At 42.9% G+C, this 27,446-nt stretch overlaps 2 protein-coding genes across 4 annotated transcripts; both read left to right on the top strand.

The window, feature by feature from the left end:
* The first annotated feature begins 6,854 nt into the window (after nt 1-6,854).
* On the top strand, nt 6,855-17,016 carry IFRD1 (interferon related developmental regulator 1). 2 transcript variants are annotated; one of them, XM_015854026.2, is made up of 12 exons: nt 6,855-7,224; nt 8,739-8,843; nt 10,170-10,251; nt 10,652-10,776; nt 11,056-11,213; nt 12,428-12,478; nt 12,571-12,749; nt 12,849-12,957; nt 14,447-14,581; nt 14,840-14,968; nt 15,675-15,770; nt 16,325-17,016. In XM_015854026.2, exons 1-12 carry the CDS (start codon nt 7,179-7,181, stop codon nt 16,412-16,414), a joined length of 1,305 nt encoding a protein of 434 aa, XP_015709512.1. In that variant the 5' UTR covers nt 6,855-7,178; the 3' UTR covers nt 16,415-17,016. The 2 variants fall into 2 exon arrangements, with proteins under 2 accessions (XP_015709512.1, XP_032298902.1); XM_032443011.1 differs by lacking the exon at nt 6,855-7,224 and adding an exon at nt 7,680-7,835.
* Nucleotides 17,017-17,675: 659 nt separating this feature from the next.
* On the top strand, nt 17,676-25,248 carry LSMEM1 (leucine rich single-pass membrane protein 1). 2 transcript variants are annotated; one of them, XM_015854016.2, is made up of 5 exons: nt 17,676-17,790; nt 18,643-18,859; nt 20,778-20,909; nt 23,113-23,253; nt 24,598-25,248. In XM_015854016.2, the coding sequence occupies exons 3-5, from the start codon at nt 20,783-20,785 to the stop codon at nt 24,804-24,806; spliced, it is 477 nt and encodes a 158-aa protein (XP_015709502.1). In that variant the 5' UTR covers nt 17,676-17,790; nt 18,643-18,859; nt 20,778-20,782; the 3' UTR covers nt 24,807-25,248. The 2 variants fall into 2 exon arrangements, with proteins under 2 accessions (XP_015709502.1, XP_015709493.1); XM_015854007.2 differs by lacking the exon at nt 17,676-17,790 and having other exon boundaries at nt 18,483-18,859.
* Nucleotides 25,249-27,446: the final 2,198 nt, after the last annotated feature.

Genomic DNA, 27,446 nt, shown 5'->3' with positions numbered 1-27,446 from the left:
GGGATGGGGCATCCACAGCTTCTCTGAGCAGTCTGTGCCAGTGCCTCAGTGCCCTCAGAGTAAAGAATTTCCTCCTAAAATCTAATCTAACTCTCGTCTCTTTTGGTTTAAAACCATTCCCCCTTGTTCTATCACTATCTACCTGTATAAAGAGTCAGTCTTCCTCCCTTTATTAAGATAAATTCCCATAAGAACTAATGAAGAAGCCTCAAGATGAGTCAGGAGACTGAGAACAACAGCATTAAAGCCTTGCCTCATTCTGCCCAACTTCAGGAACTTCACAGAGATATGCTGGACAAAAGCACAGTCACCTGGAAGCCCTGCAGTCAACGCATCATGATGGTTCAGTCTACCCAGACTAGGCTCCTAAATTAGATGTTTTATTCAAGTATTCTAAGATACATGGAAAATTCCCTAGGGAATTTACAGTGTCCACAAATACAAAGGTTGTGAAAGCAACCAGCTGCACTCAGAAGAGTACACACCACAGAGCAGGTGAAGGTCAGCTTTATCATTGGAACAAATTGATAAACACTCTGCATGAATTGTTCTGGTAAAGAGAAGGCTGATGTTTGGAATAGGCCTCCCAGAATTTGACGGGGGAATCAGAAACTTGTCCAGACTTAAATTAGGTCCAAATGTGCAAATTTCAGAAGCTATATTAAAAATAAATGAATAAATAACCTGGAAGAGCAAACATTTGGATGGGCAGATAGAAAAAAAAAAATCCCTTCCAATCTTTACACTGCGTTGTTTTATTTGAATTTTTATCACTGGAAACAAACAGGACCAACCCTTTATAGTTGCATTAAAAGCGATGCCTTACAAAATCATATGTGTTTTAACCAACAACTAAAGGAAGGCGCACTGCTCTGTCACTGTTCGCCCGCATCACACAGAGACAAGAAGAAGGACAGCACAATCTGTTTCCTGGGTTCAGAATTGCTCAATAGTACAACAACCAAGAACAGCTATTGGAATGATCAGTTTCTGAGCTACTCTTCTGTAGTTAAGCAGCATATTCCTGCAAACTACATGAAATGCTTTTGCTATCTGAGGCAAATGAGGGCCACTCTCCTAAGCAAGAGGCAAGAGGCAAGCTACAGGTTACTTTTCAGAAGGAACTGAAAGGCCATATACATGCTTCCATATAAAGCAGATCAGTGGTGTAGGCAGCTCATGTCCAGCCTGGGCCAAGCCAGAATCATTTCACTTCACCCTTGTTGCAGTAATGGAAAATCATTGCTTGTGGACCAACCCCACAAGCAAACCTGAAGTGGCTGGACAAGCAGTTAGAAGTTTGCCTGCAGAAACAAACAGGGATTATTGATTGCAGGTGTGTGTCTCCAAATGAGGCAGCAGAGCACAGCCAAGTAGCTGGCAAACAGCTAGAAAGGGACATGGGACTGTGAGCGTGGAGGGGTTTGGCTCAAGAACTTTGGCAGAAACTAAATTTGGAGTATTGTCTCCTGCTATTTAATCCTCAATAATTTTCAGTGGAATGAGCCTATGTGCACACCGCATGAAATTAACGGGGCTGAAATGGAAAAATATTTGATTTCTCTACAAATACCACACAGTATTGGCTAACTGCTTGGGTCAGCGGGGTTGCAATGTAATGAAAACATGTTTGCTAAGGGGAACAAGATATTTACTGCTGATAGGTTTGCTGCATGATAAGGGAAAGGCTGTGTCACAGTCCTCTAGTTCTTTCCAATTCTGATAATTTGAAAACAGTTTGGGGCGTTGGAAGCCATTAGGGATTGAAGGGTTGAACTTGAATACGGATCTGAAAAATAATTTTACAAAATACTTCATTTTAAAATTGCTGCTTTTTCTCAGCAGTGCTGAGAGCAGCTGATATTAGGAAACACAGTATTTTGCAAAACAGGCTGAGAAACCAAGTGAAGTAAGACACAAACTGACAACACACAAGGCCTTAAGAAGCATGAAATACTCGCTTCCACAACACAGTTTTACAACAGCACAATGTTCATTATCCCCAACTGTTGTTTCACTTAAGCATCACAAGGAACAATATTCTAGAGACAAATCCTGCATCCTGTTGCAGTTGTATTTGGTTCTTTAATGATGTTTTTCATTTGTTCACTTTTATTCTAGCAAAATATTTGCAAGAGCTGTAAGTTTGACAAGGAGACTTACCACAGGATGACAGTTCCTTTGTAATGCTGGCATGGTTAGGACTAATGTTTGTGGTCAGTTGCTACTGACAGTGACGGTCCAAGTTCAGAGGGCTAAATTTAGATGTGAAATTAATAATGGCATATGTAGCAGAGAGGTTAAGGATGCACTCACCATTATGTAACTGAATTTCCTTCCTGATTGCTTTCTTTTCCCTTCCAAATGTTCTCTGCATGTCCACATACACAGTGCTGCTGGAATTAAGGAAAGACCGTGGAGTGCTTTCACATTATAGTACTGGACTTCAGCCAGCTGCAGCCACCAGGAACCTTTAGCGCATGAAGTTCTTCAGCTATGGCCATAACTCCCTCAGGCTCTAATAATAGCTGCTCCAATAGTTATCCTGCTGTCACGTTGAATTTTATTCAGGACTTTGAGTTCTTAGATGTTTGACCACAACTGGTCAGCCCTCCAAAATATAAAGAAGAAGGTGGGAGGTAAGTGAAAGGATTGAAAGGACCTCCAACCTGAATACCGTACAGCTTTTGCTGCAATGTAATACCCCTGAAATACTATAGCAGGAACTGTTTAGCCCTTGAACATGCATTCCGGCATTCAAAGGGAAGCTCTTGCCTTTTCCTCTCTATATTTTTGTTTGAAGTTTGTATCCTACTATTGCACATAACAGACGCATGCTACCTACAATCACTAGCTCAGAAATTTCATCAGTCACCCTGTAACAACTGATTGGCCACATATTGTATGCATGTCTGGAAGCAGACGTGTGTATGTGAGCACTGGTGCAATATAAGAACTTTCCCTTCCAAACCTTACGACTTCTTCTTCCCCAGGTACAAGCTCAGGTGCCCTAGCTATACAAAGGGAAAGAATGACTTAAGCCTTTGCCTATAGAGTCAAGTAAGTCACAAACAAGTACACCACTGCAGCAACCTTGGCCAGAACAGAGGGAGTTTGTGGTTCTAATTTGTTATGGGTAGATTTATTTTGGGCAGTGAGGCTGCACATCAATCTCGAGAGCATTAATTTGGAGCATTAAGTGTTCCAGGGTGAGGACTGTGGCACTGCTAACAGGTTCACACTCTTTCAGTACATAGTCGCTAGAAATACAGTTAAACAAATCAAATTGTTTGAGTATTTGGCCAGGGATGCCCCTCAGCACGACCTGTGTTCCAGCTTTGTGCTCTTTTCTTGGCTCTGAGATTTTTATGATTGCAATTGAGTTGATTATGCAATGCATGAAAACCAGAACAAAGCTGGAACTACTTTTTGTGTCTTAAGAGAGACATCTTCAAAGCAACAGCAAAAAGGAAGGAAAAAAAAAACACCCCTACATGCAACCCCTCAAATTCTTATCTCCTTTCTTTCCTTTCTGACATTTTTACAGCATTTACTGGTGTAAACAGAGTATGCCTGGCTATGTCTCTAATTGTTTGTTATATGATGATGACCTGTATGTGTCCAGAATAAACTCCAGCAATCAAATTCTGAGCCCCAAACACTTTTGCAGTCAAACACGTATGCCCCTCAGCCTGGCTTAACTTCTTTGTTACCCCTTTTCTGAGGTCCACTGCCAGAGTTAAGCTGCCTGTACTCCAGCCATTTCTGCCATGGTGCTGCTGAGTGGCCTTGGATCAGATAGCTTTGTAGGAAAGAACTTTACAAAGCAGGGTCTTCTTCCTTTCAGAGAGTTGCACTTAGTAAGTGCTTGCCTGAGCTACGTTAGATATGTCTCTGCCTAGTTGCTGGTCCAGAGCCTGACCCAGCAAGACTGATCTCGAACCTCCTCATTACTGTGCCTGCTGATGACCACACTGGTGGCTGGTCCTGGTCATTGTCACCGAACCCAATTCTGATCCTCAATTGCTGGCTCTCCTTTCCAGCCTGACCTCAGACCAGATTGTCACTGTGGTCACTGAGACCTGGGACAACCTGACAGCCTGCACTCCTGGCTGACACCTCAGACAACCATGGATCTGCTTTGTTCTTCTTGACCCAGAAGCAAGGTCACAACCACTCTCTGATGCCAACTTTGGCTCCCAGCTTACCTTGACTTCCAGGCCTGCCTGCCCCTGCTGCCTCATGGAACACTTCTCTCCACAGGCTGCTCTCACTTAATGCTGTTGGTGTCACCGTTACGGTGTGTCCCACATTACCAGCCGCTCCAGCATAAGCCAGACAATAGGTATACAGATCTCTGGCAACATGTGACTCTCTTATCCAAAGATGTTTGTGGGCTCTAGGCCCACTGGCGCCTCGAGCTCCTGCCAATATGATAAATCAGGGTAGTGGGCAAGAAGTCAACTATCAAGACAAAAAGCCTGCTCTGTCAGAGTGAAATTGTGCAAAACTAAGCAGTGATATGCAATCCCTGTTGTGAGATCTCACTAAACTGTTGGCCAGATACCCAGGGAATCTCAGTAACCTGGAGACAGTGGGTATCAGAATACACAGCCACAAGCAAAAGTCAGATGCAAAGTGGTTACAAATCTATAGCTGTGGATTTTTTTTCCCACCTTTACTAACTCCTTTTGGTTGTGTGAGAGTATCAACACCTAGAGCCTCAGCAGTGGCTTTTTCCACCTGAGCCAGGACCTTCTCTCCTGCCCCAGGAGCTTTATCTCCTCTGTTCTGGTCAGACCACCTCCAAAGTTACTGCTCCTTGCTTGACTCTTCCAGCTCCATTTGTTACTGCTGTTACTGTTTTAGCTGTTGCCTACAGGACACCTGGACTCCCACCTGCACGTGGCACTGCTCTGCATTAATGCTCAGACTCCATCACACCTGCATGGAGCTCAGTGCTCAGCCTCATCCTTGCTGGCAGCTGAAGACAGCATTGTGTGGGACCAAGGCACCAGCACAAAGGTGACCATTTCACTTCAGTCCAGGCTGAAAGGTCATCCTGCACCTGTGAGAATAACCCACAAATCAGAGGGCAAGCACAGAGGAAGCTGTCAGGGCATGGCTGACCTTACTGAAACCGTACTGGCATCTTGCATTCAAACTACGCCCACCATTCAAGTTTCCTTGGCTGCTATCAGGAAACTGTTGCTTATCCAGCTTATTCTAATACAGGGCATTGTGTACCCACAGGTGCAGCTATGCCTTCCAGATTTAATTGAACCTCCTCCACTTATTTACCTGGAAAGCTGTTATTTTCCCTCACATTTCACAGGAACCCTCTTGAAGAAGATAAATCGGTGCCTCTGAGACACTTTACTGCTGTCCTCCACACAGGCAGAATGTAGTGACGTTTTTTCCCCTCTTATTCAATAGGATCTGAAGGAAAGAGGGGTGAGCAGGCCTTGCAGCAGCGTGCCCTCCCATGCCCCATAAGAACTGCTGAGCTCAGGCTCATGTTGTGCAGCATCCACAAACATCACAGTTGTCAGTAACCATTTTCCAGAACCCAGCCATTCGTTACCACATGCTCATTCAAAAACAAACAGCTCGATAATGCCCATTTCCTTTATTATTCATGTAGCACCTGTGGAGAATCACGATGAAAGTTATCCTTCCAGAAACTGTAGTGTAAACACTGTATGCAATGGAACTGAATGCAAGCGCAGCTGAACCTTATGCAGCTCTTCACCATGTTCTCAGACAGAACCACAGAATGACCTGGGTTGGAAGGGACCTCAAGGATCATGTAGTTCCAACCCCCCTGCCTGGCAGGGCCACCAAACATACACCCTTACTAGATCAGGTTGCCCAGGGCCCCGTCCAACCTGGTCTTGAACACCTCCAAGGACGGGGCATCCACGACCTCCCTGGGCAGCCTGTTCCAGGGCCTAACCAAAAAGGCCTTTGCAAAAAAACCTTCTGCAAAGCCACCTCCTCCTCAGACGCTGCAGTGCTGTTGCAGTCACTATCCAGCAAACAGAACGTGGGTAGGACGTAAAACCACACGGACTCAGTGAGTATCTAAACTACAGCACACAGTCGTGTTTGTGACACACGGCACAGACTCACGAGTGGGAAGCAGGCAGAAAACGGGAGAATTCTATTCTGCAATCACCAAAAAGGGTCTCATTCCCCCATTTGCAGAATCCTGGCTGCTGGCTGTGTATGTATAGAACTACTTGTCGTTTTGTGTGGAACAACCGCAGCGCTGCACACAACTGGGAGCCACACCCGCCAGCCGAGCAGTGAGGGGACATTGAGGGAAGCTGTGAGGAGAACTATGAGGAGAGCTGTGAGGAGAACTGAACTATGAGGAGAACTGAACTGTGAGGAGAACTGAACTGTGAGGGGAGCTGTGAGCTGTGAGGAGCTGTGAGGAGAACCGCGCCTCACGCGCCCCTTTGTCTGCCGGGCCTCGCTCCGCCCGCGCGGCCTCACACGACCCCACGGGCCGCCGCCCCTCCCTCTCTGTCCTCCTGTCTCCGCTCCGGCTCCCGGCCGTGCCTACATGGGGCGGCGGCCTATTTTTAGTCGCCCTCATGAGTCCCCGCCGTCTCCCCCCGTCCCGCCCCGCCGCCCCCCGCCGTCTCCCCCCGCTCCGCCCGTTGGCGCCACTGGGCCCCGGCCGCGCCGTCCCCATGATGCCCCGCGCGGTGCCGTGTCGCCCCGCCCCCCGAGCGCGTGGCAGCGCAGCGCGTCACGGCCCCGCGCGGCTGAGTCACCTGCGCTGTCGCAACGCGCCCTCATTGGTCGAGGCGGCGGCGCGCGGCGAGGCCCAGCCCCCCCCGCTGCTCGGCGCTATAAAAACGGCGCCGGCGCCCGGTCCGCGCTTTTAGCCCCGGGTGTCTGAGAGGAGAAAGATGCATCGACTCCGCTCTCGGGCCTTCACGGGGATTTCTGCCATCGCCGCCGGTTCGTCCTTCGCTTGCCTCCGCCAATCACCTCCGCTGCCCCGGCCCGAGAAGTCGGCCTCGCAAAGGCTCTGGAATAAAAAGCGATCCTGCTCTTCCATCGGCTGATTGTCGCTGATTCCCGGGCGGGGGGGAGCAGACAGACCGAGCCCCACAAGAGGGACCGAGGAGCCGAGCCGAGCCCAGCCGAGCGCCGCTGCGACCATGCCCAAGTCAAAGAAGCGGGGGAGCAACCACCAGCGGGGGAACGGTGAGCGGGAAGGGCGTTAAGGGCTCTGCGCATGCGGCCTCGTGGGGGCTGCGGCCGGGCCTCCACGGCCGGGCCTCTATAGCGAGGCGTGGAGCCGGGCGCGGGATGACGGGAGCCGGCCCCGCAACCGCCACCTCACGCCGTTACCGCGCATGCGCCCGGCCGGAGTCGTGGCGGGGGGGGGAGGGCGACGGACGTGCGTGGTGCCGCGGGTGGCACCGCCCGGCGCCGCTGGGGGCCCGAGGGGCCGCGGTCACAGCGCTGCGGGGCGGCCCGGGCACGCACGGCTGGTCTGGGCTCCGTGCCGCCGGCACTGCGGGACATACCGGCTGCTGGTGTCAGTCCCGGTGTCTGCGGCGGCTGCACGGCACTGGAGGCCTCTTATCCTAAAGGAGGGTTCCAGAATAGTCTTGGTATTGATCAGGATTGGTGTAGAAAAGAGGTGGATGAGGAAAGCTCGGGGGCTTTGTTGGGTGGTGTCATAGCGTCTGTGTGACTCAGATGAAGCAGGCAGTTCTCCGGGTCATCGTGCAGTTGCCCTCATTCCAGCTTGAGGATGGCTGATGGTGGTTCTTGCTGCTTCTCCCACTGAGGAAGCCTACCTGGCTCAGGCATGTGTTGTGTATTGGCTTCTGGTGTGATTTTTTGCATTGTGAATGATCCAGAATTAAGTGGAATATTAGAGTTGTGTGAACGGCATCTGAGAAGATGAAGAAACACTGGTAAAACTATGATTTTTGTTAATCAACTATAGCAAGCAGTGAGAGCTAGGATAGGGCAGCAATAGGAGTGCGTGAGAGATAGGATAAGGCAATAGGAATGCATTATCAGCTCAAACCCCAACTCTTACTGCTCTAAAAATAGGGTACAAATACAGAAAGCTACAGAGATCAGCTCCTGGTGAAACAGCATTGCTTTCTTTGAAGAGGCTGAAGTTAGTAAAAGGCTTTATTGCAAGGATTCCCTCTAGTTGGATCTTCTGATGTTTTAGCTTATCAGTACTAAAAGTGAACAAAAACTACAGCTCTGTGCTTAGAATCTTAACAGCTGGAAGGGTTGATGGGGTCAAGTTTTGCTGCTGGTGCATATACTGCACTTAATCCAGTAAATCCAGTAGTGAACTGGGTAACGTATGTTTGCCTGCATGTGTATCTTAGATCTGCTTGATGTCCCTCCAAACTGGAAAAGATTTTAGAGCAAACCGGCTCATAATAAAACACTGTTTTTAAAGCACAGTCACAGGAAGTTGCATGAACTTGACTTGGATTGTAGGGAGCTACTAAATATTGAGTTAGGAATTCTACCAATACTTGGAAAACAAGGTGGGTTCTTTACCAGTTAAACTTGTTTTTTTCCAGAATAAAGCCAAATGAGTCTTTAGGAAGGGTGGGAGTAAAGGAATCAGCAGGGGGAGGGCTTGCTTTCTGTGTACAGATTTGCTCAGGGAACCTACTTTTACCACGTGATCTTTTACCATGTGAAAATAACTAAACTTGTATTCATCTTCCTTTAAGGTGGTCAGCCCAGAAACGTGCAGCCTTTTAGTGATGAAGATGCTTCAATCGAAACTATGAGCCACTGCAGTGGCTTCAGTGATCCTGCTAGCTTCACAGAGGATGGTACGTTACTTAATGTTTGTCTGTTCCTTTAGTATGAGTACTAGGCTGTAAGTAACAGTAGCGATAGAATGATGTTCTGTTCAACACTGTGTGATTGTTCATCTAGTGGAGAAAGTTACCAGTATGCTCCATGTTTCATGAGCCTCCCGTAAAACTGGTAGGATTCTTTCTGTTGGAATTAGAAATTACAGTTTTAGAAGGGGAAAAAGAACACAGTTCTAAGGTGCGTTACAGGACAGTGAATTTTCGTAGCGTAGTTGAGGTGGTAGGAGTTTGACATTGAGTGAATTGCATTGTGATTTCACAGAATCACAGAATTATCAGGGTTGGAAAAGACCTAAAAGATCATCTAGTCCAACCATCACCAGTACTTCCCAGCTAAATCATATCCCTCAACACAACATCCAAACGTTTCTTGAACACCCCCATAGTTGGTGACTCCACCACCTCCCTGGGCAGTGCATTCCAATGCCTGACTACCCTTTCTGAGAAGTAAGATTTCCTAATGTCCAGCCTGAATCTCCCCTGGTGCAGCTTAAAACCATTCCCTCTAGTTCTATCACTGATTACACGAGAGAAGAGGCCAACCCCCAGCTCACTACAACCTCCCTTCAGGAAGTTATAGAGAGCAATAAGGTCTCCCCTGAGCCTCCTCTTCTCCAGGCTGAACAATCCCAACTCCCTCAGCCGCTCCTTGTAAGGCCTGTGCTCCAGACCCCTCACCAGCTTCGTAGCCACCCTCTGAAAATTTGAACAAGGTTTGTGCTGCAGAAGACTTTTCTATGGAAGCAGCAGCTTGTCTTATCAGCCATCTCTTCCTGGTATCTTACTGGTAACACTTTGCTGGGAGGGGATGGCTCGAAGGCCTGCTATTGCTGCAGTAGGATGAAGCTGGGATCCTTGTACTTGTCCTATCTGAGCCACTTGCAGACATATCCGAGGTGATACCAGGAAGGCTGGCTGCTGATGAGCTCAGTGCATCAACAGTGAATGTTCCACTGTACTCCAGAGGTAGATAGAGAGGACAGAATGAAAATTCACTTCTGGCTTGATTGGGTTCTGCTTTTTCAGTTGTACGAAATCTATTTGAGACCTGATTAGCTCGTACATTTGTTCTTAGAGTAACAGACAGGTATAGAAACAGCATACATGCATCAACAGATGCATGACAGCTGTTGGATATAGTTGTAATGCTGAAGAGTTCTGTTGCTGTTGTCTGTGGTGAACTACTTTCTTATTAATACTTCATCATACTTCTAGTATTTAGTGGTAGATGCGATTCTGCTAATGTTTAATAGTAGGACTAAACTATTTGCTATGGTTTAGGGCCTGAAGTTGATGAAGAAGCCACTCAAGAAGACTTAGAATACAAGTTGAAGGGATTCATTGATCTTACATTGGACAAAAGGTATGGTGGTGTGCTTTGAAGAAATGAATTCGTACATTGCTGGCTTACTGATAGAGTAAGGGGACTTTGAATGCTTGTTGAAATTATGATTATTTCATTCTGGGGAGGTGTTTCTTTAGGATCTGAAGAGAACTTTCTCTGAGTGCTTAATTAAGTGGTAATCAAATTTTCCTTTCCTAATAGCCCAGAGTAGCCTGGCTTACTGTTGTGAAATGCATTTCCAACCCAGATTTTTCTTTCCTTGAGGGAAGGGGGGTAATTTGCAATGCTTCATGCTTAACAGTGTGACTGTAGATTGCTCTTTGGTGGGGACCATGTGGGTGGAGACTACTGTGAAGTTAAATGCTGAGCTTTAGTTGGTCCTGATTTCAGAGGTGATTTTTTCTTCTTCTTCCAACAGTGCCAAAACAAGACAAGCAGCTCTTGAAAGTCTGAAAAGTGCTTTTTCTTCTAAAATATTATATGAATTTATAATGGAAAGGAGAATGACACTAACTGATAGCATTGAACGCTGCATAAAGAAAGGTAATTAATGTGGTTGCTATTAGAAAGCAGCAATGCTGGTGAAATGCTTTTTCTTAAAGAAGTTATCTTTAAGGCTTATCTAGTACTATATACAGCACTTAATTTTAGTTCCATTAACTAATATTTTTTAGATGTCTTTTTTTAGTTTCCTAGAAAATTAACTGAAATAATACTGTCTATGGGTTTCTGAATTTCTACTTAAAGATTTTCAAACTGGTATCTCTAAAGGAAGGAAGGAGTGCACAAGGAGATCACTCATCTTAGTATTTTAATGTCTAGGTAAGAGTGAGGAGCTGTGTGCAGCTGCTGGACTGGCGTGTCTTCTCTGCGTGCAGATGGGGTCAGGAATTGAAAGCGAAGAGATTTTTAAGACCCTTGGTCCAGTTCTGAAGAAGATTGTCTCTGATGGAACAGCCAGTGTCCAAGCCAGGCAGGCTGTAAGTGTTTAAGAAGTTCATATATTTTGCTTGCCAGTCAGGGACAGAGGGCAGATTTAGACCATCTCACGGTTGTGTAATCCAGAACTAAAGGTTACTACACTAGTGTAAACAGCTAATGTTGACTTAAGTTCTGAGTGAAGCATAGCAGTTCTCACTATCTTAACAAGCTCTACGTGAAGCTCGAATATCATTTTTCTTCAATCAGGGACTTAATCAAGAGCTGTTCCATCTAAAAATTTCTCGTGCGTCTCAACTCATAATATTTCAGTCTTGTTATTACAGTTCTGTATTTTAACAGTAGAAGAATATCATTTATGCAAATATATGAAGAAATTTTTGGCAGTAGGCCTAAAATTTCATGGTTGATACACAGAACACTTCTGGTATTTGTTTTTTCATCCAGACAACTTAAAAGTGGTAGTATACCCAAAGTATTAACTGAAGGTAGTCTAAAGCTCCTGGCAGTAACCTCTTGCAGAGCATCAGTTTTAACTGATTTATCTTAACTTACCATTATCTTTATTATTATTTTTCCTAGTGTACTCTAGCTGCACTAAAATAGGTACCACTAGCAGAAAAAGTACAGTAGTATTAGTTCAGTAGCAATTGCTTCTACAAACCAAAGTTATTACATCTTGTTCTAGCATTGGAGTTCAGTTCAGGATGTTGTTTGATTAGTGCAAATGTTGCTTTTGAAAATAAAATCTTTTTTTTTGTAAGCATAATAATACAGGCAGTAGGGAAGGGACTTGTTGGTCCTTGCAGTGAAAAGCTGGGCTGTTCTTGGACAGGCTGTTGAAATCAGAGTTTTCACACCATTTAACTGTAAGAGTAGGCACAGAGGCAGAAAGATTCCCCACAGCTGTGAATAAATACATTATGTGGATCAGTAGTGTAACTGGCATAGTTTTTGCCAGTGGATTGCAGTGGGTGAAAGGAGTGCTATGTACACTGATTTGGAAGTTCTGTTTATGTTACAAGGATACAACATGGAAGGTGAAAGCTTGAGTGGTGTATGTTGTGAAATTATCCTGAGGGAAGAAAGGAACTTAAGTGTAACTACTATGAAGTAGCTGGGTTAAACTGTTGAGATTAATACCTTAACAGCTGGGGTAATAAAGACCCGTATTCTGCAAATGTCAGATTTAAGCATTTTATCAACAGTGACATCACCATCAAGTACTGACAGTTGTTTGTTTGTTTTTGTCTAGTGTGCGACCTGCTTAGGGATTTGCTGTTTCATTGTCACCGATGACATTACGGTAAGGATAAGTAATACTTCTTCATATTGTCTGTATAAAAAAGAAAAGTGGAAGTCTTCACCAACTTCCATGTTCTGCTCTTGTCTCTTCAGGAGCTGTACTCCACTATGGAATGCTTAGAAAGCGTCTTCACAAAAGCTTATCCACGAGACAGAGACACTAACGGGGTATCAAGTACACCCAGCACTGTGCTGCACATCAGCGCGCTCTTAGCATGGACACTGTTGTTGACCATTTGTCCAATGAATGAAGTGAAGAAGAAAATTGAAATGTGAGCATCTTTCTGGAAAGCTACATTTGTAATGATCTTTTTTTGTATGCAGTGAAGCAGTGTCAACAACGTGTTAATGAAATGTGACTAATTCCTTAGGCACTTGCATAAACTTCCAAGCATGCTGTCCTGTGATGATGTCAACATGAGAATAGCTGCTGGAGAAACACTAGCTCTTCTGTTTGAGCTGGCACGCGAAACAGATGCTGTAAGTATTGGTTTGCAGTTTTATTGCGTTGAAGTAATGATGACAAATGCTTTAGCCTGTGTTTTGTAGCATCTCTGATATCACTGAACATCGTATAATTCTCTGGGTGTGCTCTTGGTAGCAGGATGACCCCAATATAATTGGATGTATAGTAAGAGTTCACTAGAAGTCAACTTGTCATTTTTATACTGACTTCAGTGGTGCACAACAGGACTAGATTAAAGATAAAATAATACCAAATAAGAGTAATGCAGTCTGTAAGTAACTAGAAATGCAGTGTGTAAGCTTTAGCATCTAAATTGAATACTAGCTTTTTAAAGGGGAGGATATATCCCTGGAATATCCTTGGAAATAAATAGGTTTTGTTTTCAGTGTGAAACACAGTTTGCTGTGGTGGGAATGTTCATTAGTTGTTTACTGTTTAGAAATTAGTTCTAATGACTCCTAACCTGCACCATTCTGTACCCAACTGGAAATCCATCCTTGTGTAAAACTAATGTTTACTTCTGGTATTGTTTTTTGGTGTACGTGAGAGGAATAGCTTGTACTGTGTAACACACGGCACTGCTGTATAATTTCAAACAGTAGGGAATTGAGTCTGGAAAGAAAAGAAAGCGAGACCAGAACTTGGTCCTTTACTTGGTCAAGCTGACTGCAAATAATTATAGATTCATTAATCAATAAGTCAGTGCTTTCTCAAATCTTGTTCTGTTTCATTGAGGAAAAGCTCCTTTAATCACTTGTAAATAATCTTTTGATCCTTAAAAAAACAGGCAAATCAAAGATATTTCATCACTGATCAGCTTACTTAAAAAGCAAGCAGTAGATTCAGTCCAGTCAGTTGACATGTCGACACATGACGAGGTGTCCGCTTTTACATAAGCTGTTTATTCATCCAGCTCAACTGCACTGAACTAGTTAATAGAGGGGAGAAAATACCTCATGCTGAAGAGTGATGTGTTTTAAAAGATTCCTAGCAATTTTCACATTTTCTGCTGCATACAAGATTTATGACTACATTTTCCTTAATGTCAGCCCAGTAGTGTCTCATGATCCATCTCCAGAGGCGTGAATTCTGTGCTAATGACCTGAAAGTGCCCTGAGCTTATCAGCAGGACTGCCAGCCAGGTGCAGCACATCAGTTAGGCAGTTTGAGGCCCTTGGAATTGTGGAGCAGGACAGCTTGACAGGTATATGTTTATATGCACAGTGAAGGAGCTGAACTGTTTTATGGGGCTCTAAAACCAGCACAGTGTTGATAGTTTCCAGTTGGATAAACAAATAGGTGACTCTATTCTTACTGACTTGAAGGTCTTTAGGGACATCCCTGTCTCTTTAAATAATGAAGTATCAGTTTGTAGAGGTCTCCACGTCCATAATTTAGAAAGACCAGTCCCTTGCAGGGACAGATATTGAGGCCAGAAACTTGGAAATGTTTTCTTATTGTTTTGTTTGTTTTTGTCTTTTTCTTATATGTGTGTGGAAATAGGATTTCTTTTATGAAGATATGGAACTTCTAACAGAGAAGCTGCGGGCGTTAGCTACTGATGGAAACAAGCACAGAGCCAAAGTAGATAAAAGAAAGCAGCGATCGGTGTTCAGAGATGTTCTGCGAGCTGTTGAGGTAATTCTGCTGTCTTACTCGAGAGTATTGATTGTAACTGTGTAGTGTACAGTTGAATCAAAATGCTTCTGTAATGAAATAGAATTCCCAAGAAGACTGAACTTGAGGTGCATGTTGGCTTATGAATTGGTAAGACTTACAGATAGGTGTGTTACATTACCTGTGCAGTTCTGATGTGCAGAATGATCCTAATGAAAATAAAGCACTGGAGACATTTTAAGTTGAAATTGTAAGTGCTTTTTCCTTTTGTTTTGGCAGGAGCGAGACTTCCCTACAGAGACAGTTAAATTTGGACCTGAGCGCATGTATATTGACTGCTGGGTTAAAAAACAGACGTACGATACCTTTAAGGAGATTCTGGGGTCAGGGATGCAATATCATCTGCAGGTGAGCTGCTGTTTGATACGTGCTCAGTCTGTTGCTGTCTAGGGATTGTCTCTTCCTTGTCTGGAAGGAAGAGACAAGAGACAAGGAAGGTGTTGTATCTCTAACAGAGACACAAAACCATGGTTGGAAAAAGTAGGTTTGTTTTTCGTGTCGCCAGTTTTATAAGACGGCAGTTATGAAAAGTAATAAAAATCACTTCATTTTGAAACACTTTACTGTTCAATTTGGCAAAGTAAAGGCCCTGCTTGGCTGCCAGTATCTTGAATCAAGATGTGTTTTAATATCCTCCTGAATTCTGTCTCAGTAGAACAGTACAGTCAGGTGGCTGCTACAGAGCAACGTCCATTTCTAACTAAGGGAAGTGTGGGCACATAACAAATGTCCTACATTTGTCAAATAAACTTCTCCAAGCACATACAACAGATGGGTGTTGTGAAACACACAGATCTGTGTCCAGCTACTTAATGTTTTGTACAGGATGTAGCAGAACAGTGTCTTACTTGCTGGGACAAATGAAAGTCGGTGGGGGTGGTTGTGCTTTTTCCCAGGAGGACAGTTTTAGTTCTTGGCCTCATTCTGATATGAGGAAGAAGTGTTCCCTGGCTTAATCGCAAGAGGTTTCTTAATGGGATACTGGTATTTATTAATAGCCCTCTTTCACCTTCATTGGAAGGGAGACCTGCTAAGTGATGTGTTTTTTCTTCAGTCAAATGACTTTCTCCGCAATGTGTTTGAGCTCGGTCCACCAGTAATGCTGGATGCTGCAACTCTGAAGACAATGAAGATATCCCGATTTGAAAGGGTAGGTTACTGCATCTCCATGTATTACATATATGTGTATGTGCCAGTTCTCCTGAATTCAATAGTGTTCAAATTGTAGACTTCAGAAGATGTAAACATCAAGCTTGTACCATGAAACCAAGCCCCACGTTGTCCTGAATGAAACTAAGTCTTGCTTATATGTATTTTTGAGCTCCTTAGCTTCTACATTGGCACCTTTTTGTGCTGCCCTCCCACGTGTGGATCTGAGGGTTGATTAGTTTGCTGATTTGGTGTCTGATTTATTTTCCATACATGTGGTGTGTGATGAGCTCTTATGAAAGCACTAGATTTTTGGGGTGGGGATGTTCAGGAAATAACCAAGTCTTTATAGAGGCTGTTTCTGGAACTCTCTGGTGCCAAACAGATATGGGAGGATGGGTGCCTTGTTATGTTGGCTGTGCAAACATGAACATGTACACATGTCTTATACAGTTCCCTTGAAATGTTTACATACTAAAAGGACTCTCTAAGGGATATGATGAACCTTTTGAACAACTGTGCAATAATAATTTAATTTCTCTTTTTGTTTTGTAGCACTTGTATAACTCGGCAGCATTCAAGGCTCGGACAAAAGCAAGAAGTAAATGCCGTGACAAAAGAGCGGACGTGGGGGAGTTCTTTTAGATCTCTGTGGAGTTCAATTTTAAGTCTTCGATAATTAAAATAAATGTGTAACCTCTGAATGACTTTTTAATTATTTCAGTAGTCACAGCTTGCACTTGTGCACGGGGGTATTGTACAAACTCTGTAAATACAATGCATGTCGCTTAGTTACATATACACTGTATATAGACTGATAGAAGACTGGGTGCAGGGTACACTGTAATGCTTGGATTAGGTGCAACTTAATCCAAACCTGAACATAGTATAACTCAACTGTTAAATGGGGTGCATACATGTAATCAACTGCCAGGTGTCAGGTTCGATTACTTACTTTATAGTAAGGGAAATGAAATGAATTCATTGACTGAGTGTTTTGGTAAGATTATGTTAATGTGGAAGGATGAACTTGTTCACATGAAATGATTTTAGTATCTTTTAAGACTCTCTAAGTGGCAGAGATAAACAAAGAAACTCCTCTATAGTATGAGTTTATGTGAAGAGAGCTGAATTATCTTCACTCGAGAGGAAGTAGTAAATAAGATACTTGCCTCAATGTAAAATAAAGATTGATATGTTTTGAAATCAGGTGTTTCATTTTTGGAATAAAGATGTTTCTCACTGCGTTCTTTGTCTTAATGTGATTATTGCTCTGATGCAGAGTTGCAGAGCTGCACAACCTAAGTGTTGAGAGGGGTTTATTTTACACAAAGCTGCTGTTGCCTGTTACAAAATGTGGCCAAGTTAGTTTTAACTCTGTTACCTGAAACTACTCAGCTGTGTATTGTATGTAATCTGCACAGCAGCCTGTCACTGGTTTCTCATCAGTTTAGTAATGGTCAGCAATTTGCAGACCGAAGGTCAATACGTTTCCTAGTTTTGGTGCTACAAATGATCTCTTGCCCAACAGGACTTATTCCAAATGTCCTGTTCCTATCTTCAGTTCCTCTCTCAAGAGAACTGAAATGTACCAATAACAGAATTGTGTGGAAACAGGGAGTTTATGTGAAGACCTTAAACCTCAGCCAGAGCTTCTGCACTGGGCTCTCTGCAAATACATGTGCTTGTTTCAGCCTGATCACTGAACTAGGTCGAGCTGACTTTGCATGGCCTAAGGCTGTGCTTCTCCCCTGCAGCCTTTGTTCCCACCAGCCTAATAGTCTCTGTAGCTGTGGGTGGTCACCCTTGGTGCCCTCCAGCAGCACAGAGTAGCACTTTTGAGAGCTTCCTGTGCTTCCGGAGCTTTGCAAAGTATCTTTTCCAGGCCTCAGTGCAGATGGCCGGGCACGTGGTTCCCCTTTCCCCCAGAACGCTGGAGGTGCCAGCTGCGGAGGCTGGGACGGCGTCCAAGGCTGTTAGAGGGGAGAAGAGGGGCTGTGCTGCTGCCTGCTCGGGATCTGGTGATGTTTTAGACTTTCTCAAGCTTAGAACAGGGGAGAGATGGGTCATTGTCTTGCAGTTAGGATGGGGTGAGGAGTATTGCAGGGCTGGAAGTGGGATATATATATATATAAAATTATGTGCATATATATATATAATTATTATTCTGTATGTCCTTGTTTGAAGGGAGGGCTTTTAGGGGACCAAACAGGAAGGGAGCAAGCTGCATTACTGGCACAGCTACTGATAGGGCAGCTGCACAGGTCACCTTATAGATGGAAACTGAGTCGGTAGGTGCATCACCTTGTGATCTTTCCTAAAAGAAAATATATCCATGGTCAGTTTGAAGTAGATCAATATTGTGGAAGTAGGGAATTGCTTGAGAAAGGATTTGTTGTTCTGACCCGTGCTCCCTGTTAGCAGCAGCTGCCTGTCGGTGGTGTGCTGTAACACTGTGTTCTGCAGTGTTAGCAACAGAAACAACAGCAATCAGAAGATCTTTCCGAGAAGGAACAACTATCAGTACTCACAATCTGCTCAGAGTTCATTTGCTGGATGCTGTACAGATCGGTCCAGGTGGTAACACGCTGGGATTTGGAAGGTGTTGGAGGAGGAAAGGAACTTTTTCCAGCCGATGCCTTTAAAGTACATATAACTGCAGTACTGTACTGACTTCTGCATAGCAGACTCATTACTCATAACTACAGTCATATTGCTATGACGCTTTTGCAGAGCAAACTAGTTTTAGAAAGGAATCATAAAGCAAAGGCTTAGTGAAATACTGATCTTCAGTAACATTATATCCATTATAGGATATTTAATGATTCCAATAGAATAACATGAAGTGCATATGCTGGTTTTCTTTTTAACAGCTCAACACAGTGAAGTCAGTGTGCTCGGCTGAGATTAACGCTAAATATAGATCGAAAGAGACAGTCTGTTTCATGACTGCCTTCATGGGTCCTGCAGGGGCTGACAGGCTCCTATGGGGCTAAAAGTGGAGGGGAACAGCAGCACAAGTTTTGCTCTGGGGCTTTGGCACAGGCTGAGTTCCTCCGTAGTGGCCTTTTACCTGATCGTGGCTATGTTGTAAGTAACATTTCATTCTCCTGTTCTTTTAATTCCTTTTAGACTCGGGTTTTTTGTTTGTTTATTTCTGCTATGAATGTTCAATGTCTTCACACCAAGTTCTAATTTTATCACAACAATCTAAGGAGAAATTTAGAAATCAAATGAGGAAAAGTTCTTTAAAGAAGGTTAGAGCGCAGGAAAACCAAGAAAAGCCAAGTTAGAGCAAAGGAAAACCAAGAAAAGCGAAGTTAGAGCGGAGGAAAACCAAGAAAAGAAGGTTAAAGCGCAGGGAAGGCTGGCAAAGCAAAACCAATCCAACATTTAGCTGTTTCTAAATCTCATCGATACCTTTGGCCAGTGGCACTGCTGTATCTTCTCACATGTACTTGAAATATCACTGGAAAACAAAACATAAGGGTTTTTCTTCATGATGGTTGCATGCACAGCGAGGAAGCTGGTTTAAATGATAATGAAATTAGAAATGTGTAATTCCACTAATAGCAATGCATGAAAGGTACTCACATTTATTACAGCTCAAGCTGTTAAGGAGAGTCTTCCCTGAAGCTGCAGGGAGGTAGTAATCAGAATATCCCAGAGAAAGAACTGCTCTCTGGAAGCTAAAAATAACCAGAAGCGTTTGTGCACGAGATGGAAGCTCTGAGCACGCTGCTGTAGGAATGCACGGCTCTGTAGGGCTGCAGCTGGCTGTCAGTGAGCTGGTGGGGATACTACAGTGAGAGTGCAGGTGGCAGTGGGGCTGGTCGAGGCTTGATCTCACACCATGTGACATTCCAGGGCAATGGAAGTGCGTACAACCTTCTGTGTGAAGCTGCTGCTGCACAACTGGAAGTCAGGTGCTGGGTACAGTTCACCACTGCTACTTTGTGTTTTCCAGCTATTCTGAAGGGAGAAAAAAATGAGCTGCAAGCTTTTCTTACGCTTTATTGAATATAAATGTAAAAGTATACATGTAAAGCCTGTCAGCCTCCATTGTTAGAACTCCCACTGTCAGGAGTGATTTAAGCACTTACTCTTCAGTGCTTAAAACTCAGGGAATGCTTGACTACGTGCTCAGATCTGAGGGAATTGTGGCAATCATCTTCTCTTGTAAGGGAAAGGTGTCTTCTGTAGCCATTTATGCCTGTATTCCTCAAACATTTTAGTTAGATTTTCCAGTGAAGTGCTGTGTTATTTATAGCGTTCTTTATTGGAGAGGGACAGAAGGAGTGGCATGTCAAGGGGGCTATTCAACCTCAACCTATCAGTGTTTTTCTTAAGGCAAGGATTAATGGGGTGAAGAAATGGTTTAACTTGTCCATAATTAACATTTATGTGAAGTACAGCTAATTCATAGGGTTTTTTTCCCCCATTATTCACAAATAATAAATTGACAGTGGCATTACAAGGCGCATAAACAGACCTGTATTCTTGCTTATTCTTACCTCCTACATCCATACCTGCTTTTTGTCCATGTCTCATCACTGAATTGTTTGGTGCTGGGAGTGCAGGATCTATGTGACATCTTCGCTGTTGATGCTGGTGAAGGTTTGGCTTTCACTGTGGTCAGGTATCACTCTTCATCTTAATAAGTATCCACCAAACTGCAAAAGTTAGGCAAATGAATATCTAATGCCCAAATAAATAATAGAGAAAGAGATATTCTCTCTCCACACATACATATGTGCAATTGTATGTATTATATGTACAAGTGTACATAACTGTGCCTTCACAGGTGCACAGATATGATGTAGAAATGAAGCTTTATAAGAATAAGCAACAGATGCTACACACTGGGCTACCCATGCATTCAAATGTGCTGGTCCTTCAAATCCCTCAATTTTAGGGCTTGTTACAGCTGTTTCTCAGATGAGGACACCTACTATTACCAGTCAATTGACATCTTTTATCTCATCTTTTTAAATATTAATTCTTCCAGATACAATGGAGAAAACTTCCTTGGAAATTAACTCCCCCAGTACTGATGAAGAAAGAAAGCTTTACGTGGTTGATTCCTTAAACAACCTAAACAAACTAAATGTTTGCCCAGATGAATTCCAGCGTCCACTGGGTACGTATGGCAATGTATTGTGTTTATTCTTTGCATGCAAATTGGCTATAAAACAAATTGAAAACACTAACAACATTGTATGGGTTGACACATGGGTGTCAACAGCCCAATAAATGAACGTGTATGTCATACTCTGCATTGGAAATTGTAAGAAAAATGGAAATAAAAGGCATAATTTACACCAGATGAATGGTTTAGCTACTGCTGGTGACTACATCAGGTGTCAGGTTCTAGGAAATCCCTGCATTTGACCAAAGATTCACTGTGAAACCTGAATTTGTCTCTCATTTCTACTTGGGTCCATCAGGCAGGATAATTTCTCTAGTACTGCCCAGTCTACACTTCTTCCATAGATAGCACTGTGACTCTTCCCAAGCACTAAAATCCACCTGTGGCAATAGAAATGCAGGTGAATTTCTGTTTATTCTTTTAAGACAAACCTCCGAAGGACTCAAACATGAAACATCTTATGAGGCTTTTAAGCATTTTGATTCACAAGAATCTCTTTAGTTTCAGATATGAGCTCTCTCACTTCTACTGCTTTTTGAATCATGGAATCATAGGATATCCCCAGTTGGAAGGGATCATTGAGCCTAATTCCTGGGCCCATTTAGCATCACCCCAAACTCAGACCATATGTCCTAGAGTGTTGTTTGAACACTTCTTGTTCTCCAGGAAATGCAGTGCCATGGCCACTGCCCTGGGGATCCTGTTCCAGTGCCCACCACCCTCTGGTGAAGAACCTTTTCCTGACATCCAATCTGTACCACCCCTGACACATCTTCATGCCATTCCCTTGGGTTCTGTCGCTGTCATCAGAGAGCAGAGATCAGTATTTTTTATTTACTGTAATGGCAAATTTAACTTAAGTAAAGGTATGGAACTACAAAATGTTTGGGATTCAAAGGGCCCTGCGTTAATAATCCTTCTAGTTAAATAGCAATATACGTAATGAACCTTTCCAGATTTAAATAACTTTCCGCTACTCCTGTTTCAGAGTCCTCTGATCACTCGTGATGCAAGTAACTGCAGTGCTGTCAGTTTCTAGATTTAACACAGATATGTTCAATATAAAACACTTAATTTGGGGATGTAGATTATCCTAATACTCTCATTTCTACAAGTACAAAATGAGATCATGGGATGAACTGGTTCTGCAGTGTGCCACTCAGCAGTGCAGCTGTCTTGCTTTCTTTAGTCAGTTTCTTTAAGCCGGTGTTCTTCACATTCTAAGTAAAAACATAGAGTTTTGTTGAACAGCTGTTCCCTGTTGATGAACATCCATCCCCTGGGATGCTTTTCCCTACATTTCAACAGCAAATAAAGGTAGCCTAATACATATCTCATGCATCCACTTGTAAAGTGTTTTGTACTTTTCAGTTCCATAAATACTACGTTCTTATGAGCGATCTATTTAGTAGTACAGTAGATGCCCAGTTCAGTTAAAAATGATGTTTCAGGAGTGTTGTAGTATTCACAAGCAATCCTTTCATCCAGTAGCTCAATATGACCTGGCATAATCAAACACATTAGCACATTAAAAGCTAATTTTTCCCATTCCTTGTGGCTTGGCAAAAGTCTGTGTTCAGTGATTCCTTGCAGCACCATAGCCTGGCAAGCTCAGCCAATAATAAGCATTCATCAGGCAAAGCAAGCATGGAATATTTCTGAGAACTCTGTTGATAACTTACTGCTCTTGAGGGACAGTAGTAGCAGGATGACACCTTCCTTTTTATTCTGATTAGAAAGCAATATTGGTGCAGGTGCGTAGTATATGATGCATTTGTTATGAATGCTAAGGGAAAAAACACAATCCCTCCCAAACATTAAAAAGTTTAATCTTACGTGAGGCAGGAGCATGTTACACGCAATAAAGAAAAACTGGGATATTCCCAGAGATCTCCTGCTACTTCTGCCAATTGCTCAGCCCCAGGTTCATTCATTACTGAAGTGCTACTACAGCACATGCGTCTTTCCCTCAGCTTCATCACTACAGGCTCAGTTGCAAAACTGTCAGAGATCTCTTCCATGAAATCTCTGAAATCTCATGAAATTCACATGAACTTTCTCATGGTTCACTTGACTTGGCCCATTTTCATTAAGGCTTATTGCCACATTTTGTAGACTCATAGAATTCATGTCGTGCTTATTCTAATGAAACTGAACAAACTTTATCACCAAATGACTCGTCATCTCTCTACAGATGAGGAAGTTGAGAGCACCGGTCGTACTGGAGAAGACATGACAGGGAGTAAAACAAGAAACCAGTGCTACTTCTTCATTGCCTTCATCCTTACTTTGATCGTCAGTCTGGCAATTGTTTCCTTTGTAATATTCTTAATAAGTAAGTAATGCAAACAGTGATTCTTAAAATATGGAAATATGGAGAAGAACTTTGTTGAAAGGTGTCATGCTACCTTATAACATCCTACTGCTATATATGCACGACCAAAGTCTTTAGCTAGATGTGGGCAGTGGTCTTGGTCCTGGGTATAGAAGCACAGGCCTCTGCTCTCTGTGCTACGAGGCACAGCTTTGTTCTTTGTGCAAAGGTTTTGTGAGCTTAAACAGCTGTCAAGAATTTAGCTCAACAGTGTGAAAGCGTGTCCCTGAAAACCCTGGCTAGGAATTAAATTAAATTGTTAAGGCAATTGTATGGCAGTGAGTAAGATTTTTGTATAATCCCAGAGGAAATTCAGTATTGGTGACTTTCCAATGAAACTGGAATTACACTAAGGCTAGCACTTAAATCAGGCTCCTTTAAGGTATTATCCTTTATTCAGAGACACCTGAAAACTGCAAGCTAAGAATTGATGGGAATGTGTTTGGAACCAAGAAAATCTCATATAAACAAAAAAAGAAATCAGATAAGATATATCAAAATTGTCACATAGCATCAGTTCTGTAGACATATTCACTATCCCACTTGGGCTGGACTGATTGAGATAGATCAGCTAATGTTGCTAAGCTCAGAGCTACAGGTGGCCTTACTTTATGGAGCCTTTGCCGTCTTGGGGTTTTCTGTACTAACTGCATTAGACAGCAGGTGAGGTATGTTTTTTTAATGCACAAGTCCATTCTGAAAGAATTGTAATCCATGTGAAATTAAGATTTCTTTTGGGGAATTCACTGGAATTAGCAAAAATCCTTTTTTCCTCCTTAAGAGGTAAGCCTAACTAAGCCTGGACATTAAGATTTCTTTTACTCTATAGTAGGGAATTCACTGGAACTTAGCAAAAATCCTTTTTTCCTTCTTAAGAAGTAAGCCTAAGCCTTGACTGAACTTGATCACAAGTTCTCAAGAGACAACATATAAGACAAGTACACAAACCAAACATTAAGTAGCATGATTGTAGAACACTAATTAAACCACCTACTCTTTGAATTTCAGATATATTTAAAGGGCTGATGCTAAGTGTGCAGATAAATGAATAATGTGCCCCTCAAACAGAAAAACTGTAAAATAACTAATAGTGAAAAGGCTACTTGAGGGATTAAAGAAGTTTACTTGGGCTCAGACTCCATCAGATGCCTAACTTTTTCCCATTGGATTCTACTTTTGTTTTCCTGTTTAATATACTCTTACCCATCGTAATTACCAGCAATCTCACATGGGAATACAAGAGAGGGTAGTGATGCTTTTAACTTAAATGTTGACAATTTAATGTGATGTATTTTCCTTTCTAAGTTCAAACTAGAAACAAGATGGACCAAATATCAAGCAGACTCATATCGGAAAGGAAGAACATAGAAGAGCTTAAGAAAATGAACGATATGATATTAAAGTATCTAAATCAATCAGGAATGAAGGAAAAGGAAAGATATCACTCCACACAGTCTCCGGAGCTTCGTGGTTACTTCTTCACCCATCCAGAGCTGAAAGTCTCTGGAGAATAGATTGACTTTGGAATGGAATGCAGCATCACTCTGTGCACGTATTCAGATGTTTTCACATATGATATACAGACTGCTATAACACTCTGATGTGGTCACAGGAACATTAGAAAGGCTTTCTGAATGAAAAATGTTAGAAAGGAATATTTGATTCTGTTTGATGTGAACACATTTTGAAAACTAAGCCCATATAATTCACTATAAACAGTAAATGGTCAACAATTTTCAGTAGCTTCAGATCCTCTGTGTGTTGTAAATTACAGGGCTAGGGGCTTAGTTTTACTTCAGATGTAAGTGACCACATAAAATAGTGATTTTTATTCAAGTGATTCCTGCATGGCCTTGTTGACTTTGGAACAACTTCTGTCTATGCTTCTATATTATTTGTATTCAAGGATAGCTGCAGATTTCATCACTTATAAATAAATTCAGTTTTGCCACAGAGTTTGGTGGTCTGTATTTCTGTGCATCTGAGATGTCATAGATATAGTGGGTGTCATACTGCCTTACACGGGAAATAGGCTCAGAGAACTTGGTCTGGTAGCAGCTATCTCATAATGCTGCTAGCACGTTCTACTCAGTATTTGTTAGCAGCAGCTGGAGGAAGACCAAGTGTTTTTATAAAGTGATATGGGGAAAATTATATCTGTATATGTATTCTTCCCTATGGATGCTGTTGGCCACCGCCAGAGAAAGGCCACAGGGCCAGCTGGAGATGTGCACTGAGTGTTCCTGTTTCAAAAATGGTACAGAGAGTAAAAGCAGCAGCTGGTGCTTTCTCAATTTGACTTCACACATCTGTGGAGACCAAGATCCAAAAGTGCAATCATATAAAGAACTGATGGGTAGCTTTGTCATTTTAGTATTGAGATTCTGCTATGGTATGCACGTTAAGAAGCCACTTCAATTGCCAGTAAACAAATCAGTTACTCCCCTCCCAGCAGTGAAATGGCAGATGACATTCAGCATCTTCTCTTTTACTTCAAGTTCTCTTTTCAGTCGGAGCTTTTTTATCTCTCCTGGACGAGTTCACAAAAATAGTCACAGAATCAATCACAGAATCACAGAATGACCCGGGTTGGAAGGGAACTCAAGGATCATGTAGTTCCAACCCCCCTGCCTAGCAGGGCCACCAAACATACACATTTACTAGATCAGGTTGCCCAGGGCCCCGTCCAACCTGGTCTTGAACACCTCCAAGGACGGGGCATCCACAACCTCCCTGGGCAGCCTGCTCCAGGGCCTAACCACTCTCCTAGTGAAGAACTTCCCCCTAACATCCAATCTAAATCTTCCCTCTTTTAACTTAAAACCATTTCCCCTAGTCCTGCTATTGTCAGCCCTTTCGAAGAGTTTACCCCCCTCCTGGGAGTAAGTTCCCTTCAGGTATTGAAAGGCTGCAATGAGGTCACCCCGCAACCTTCTCTTCTCTAGGCTGAACAAACCCAACTCCCTCAGCCTGTCCTCATAGTCACCTAGGTCCACAACATGCAATGCAGCCTCTTCCCCAGAATGAACAACAGTCCTTGTGGTGTCTCTGTGGTGACTCTGTTGTCTGCAATATAGTGAAGAACTAGATCTGGGAACCTTCCTTGCCATTACTCTACTTGGATTTGCCCTCTGATTCCTAGGAATCCCATTCCTTTTAAGAGGAGTATTTTGGCTTACACCTATGTTTTTCATCACCTTCTTCCTATTTCTTGAGCACTGTTTTTCTTTTCCTGCTGTACTACTGTCAAATCAGTCACATGAAAACCATAAGACTTAGTTGTAAGAGCATATTCCTCCTGCTGTTAATTCTCAGCTGGAGTCTTAATTATCTAATCTGGGAATCACAAGTGTTTGTTATAAATTTAACTTTAATACTGATATGAGAATGATAAAAGTATAGAATATGCTGCAAGAAAAGAAACCCTAAAAGACCAGAATAAATATCTTTCTGTAAATGTTGTTAAATGATGACAGAAGTGTTGTATGACAAAGAACATGAAACTCACAGGGCTCCTTCTCTGTTCACCAAGCTGTCAACTGCTTTTAATGGCAGTATTAAGTCCTCATCTCTCCCACTCATCTTATAGCTACCGTAACTGCTTTCAAGCTACTGTCTCACCCTGACATGCATCTGTACTTGCCAGCCAGGGAGAAATAATTCTAATATTTGGCACCCAGTGCATCTAAAACTCGTGGATTTAGCACCTCCCTCACTGCAACTGCAGCTATCAGAGATGTCTGTGCATCTCTAGAAACTGACACTAATAGCCTATAGATTTTTTTCTGGCAGGAGATGGTGTAAATAAAATATGTGCTACATCAACAGTCAACAGAACTGGAAACTTCCTCACACCTTTGGTGTTGTTGTCAGCTACTGGTAATCTGTTATTCAATCAGTAATCACAAGAAATCCACATTTTCTGTCTCTTCTATTGACTAGAATATTCACGTGTGCACTTGCCACCTGTTATTACTGGACCAGAGATTACACTGGAACCAAGGGTAGGGATCCGAGTTTTCCTTCCCTGCTATCTAATTTCCATTTCCTTTTTTCCTATGCTTTCTCTCCTCTCTCTCTTTTCAAGTTATGTTATAATATAATGCAAGGCTTATCATTATAGCTTGTTGGCAATAAGGCATAGGTATATATGG

This window comes from Coturnix japonica, chromosome 1 (assembly GCF_001577835.2).
Source record: "Coturnix japonica isolate 7356 chromosome 1, Coturnix japonica 2.1, whole genome shotgun sequence".
Taxonomy (NCBI): Eukaryota; Metazoa; Chordata; class Aves; order Galliformes; family Phasianidae; genus Coturnix; species Coturnix japonica.
This window is presented reverse-complemented; position numbering and strand designations above follow the sequence as displayed.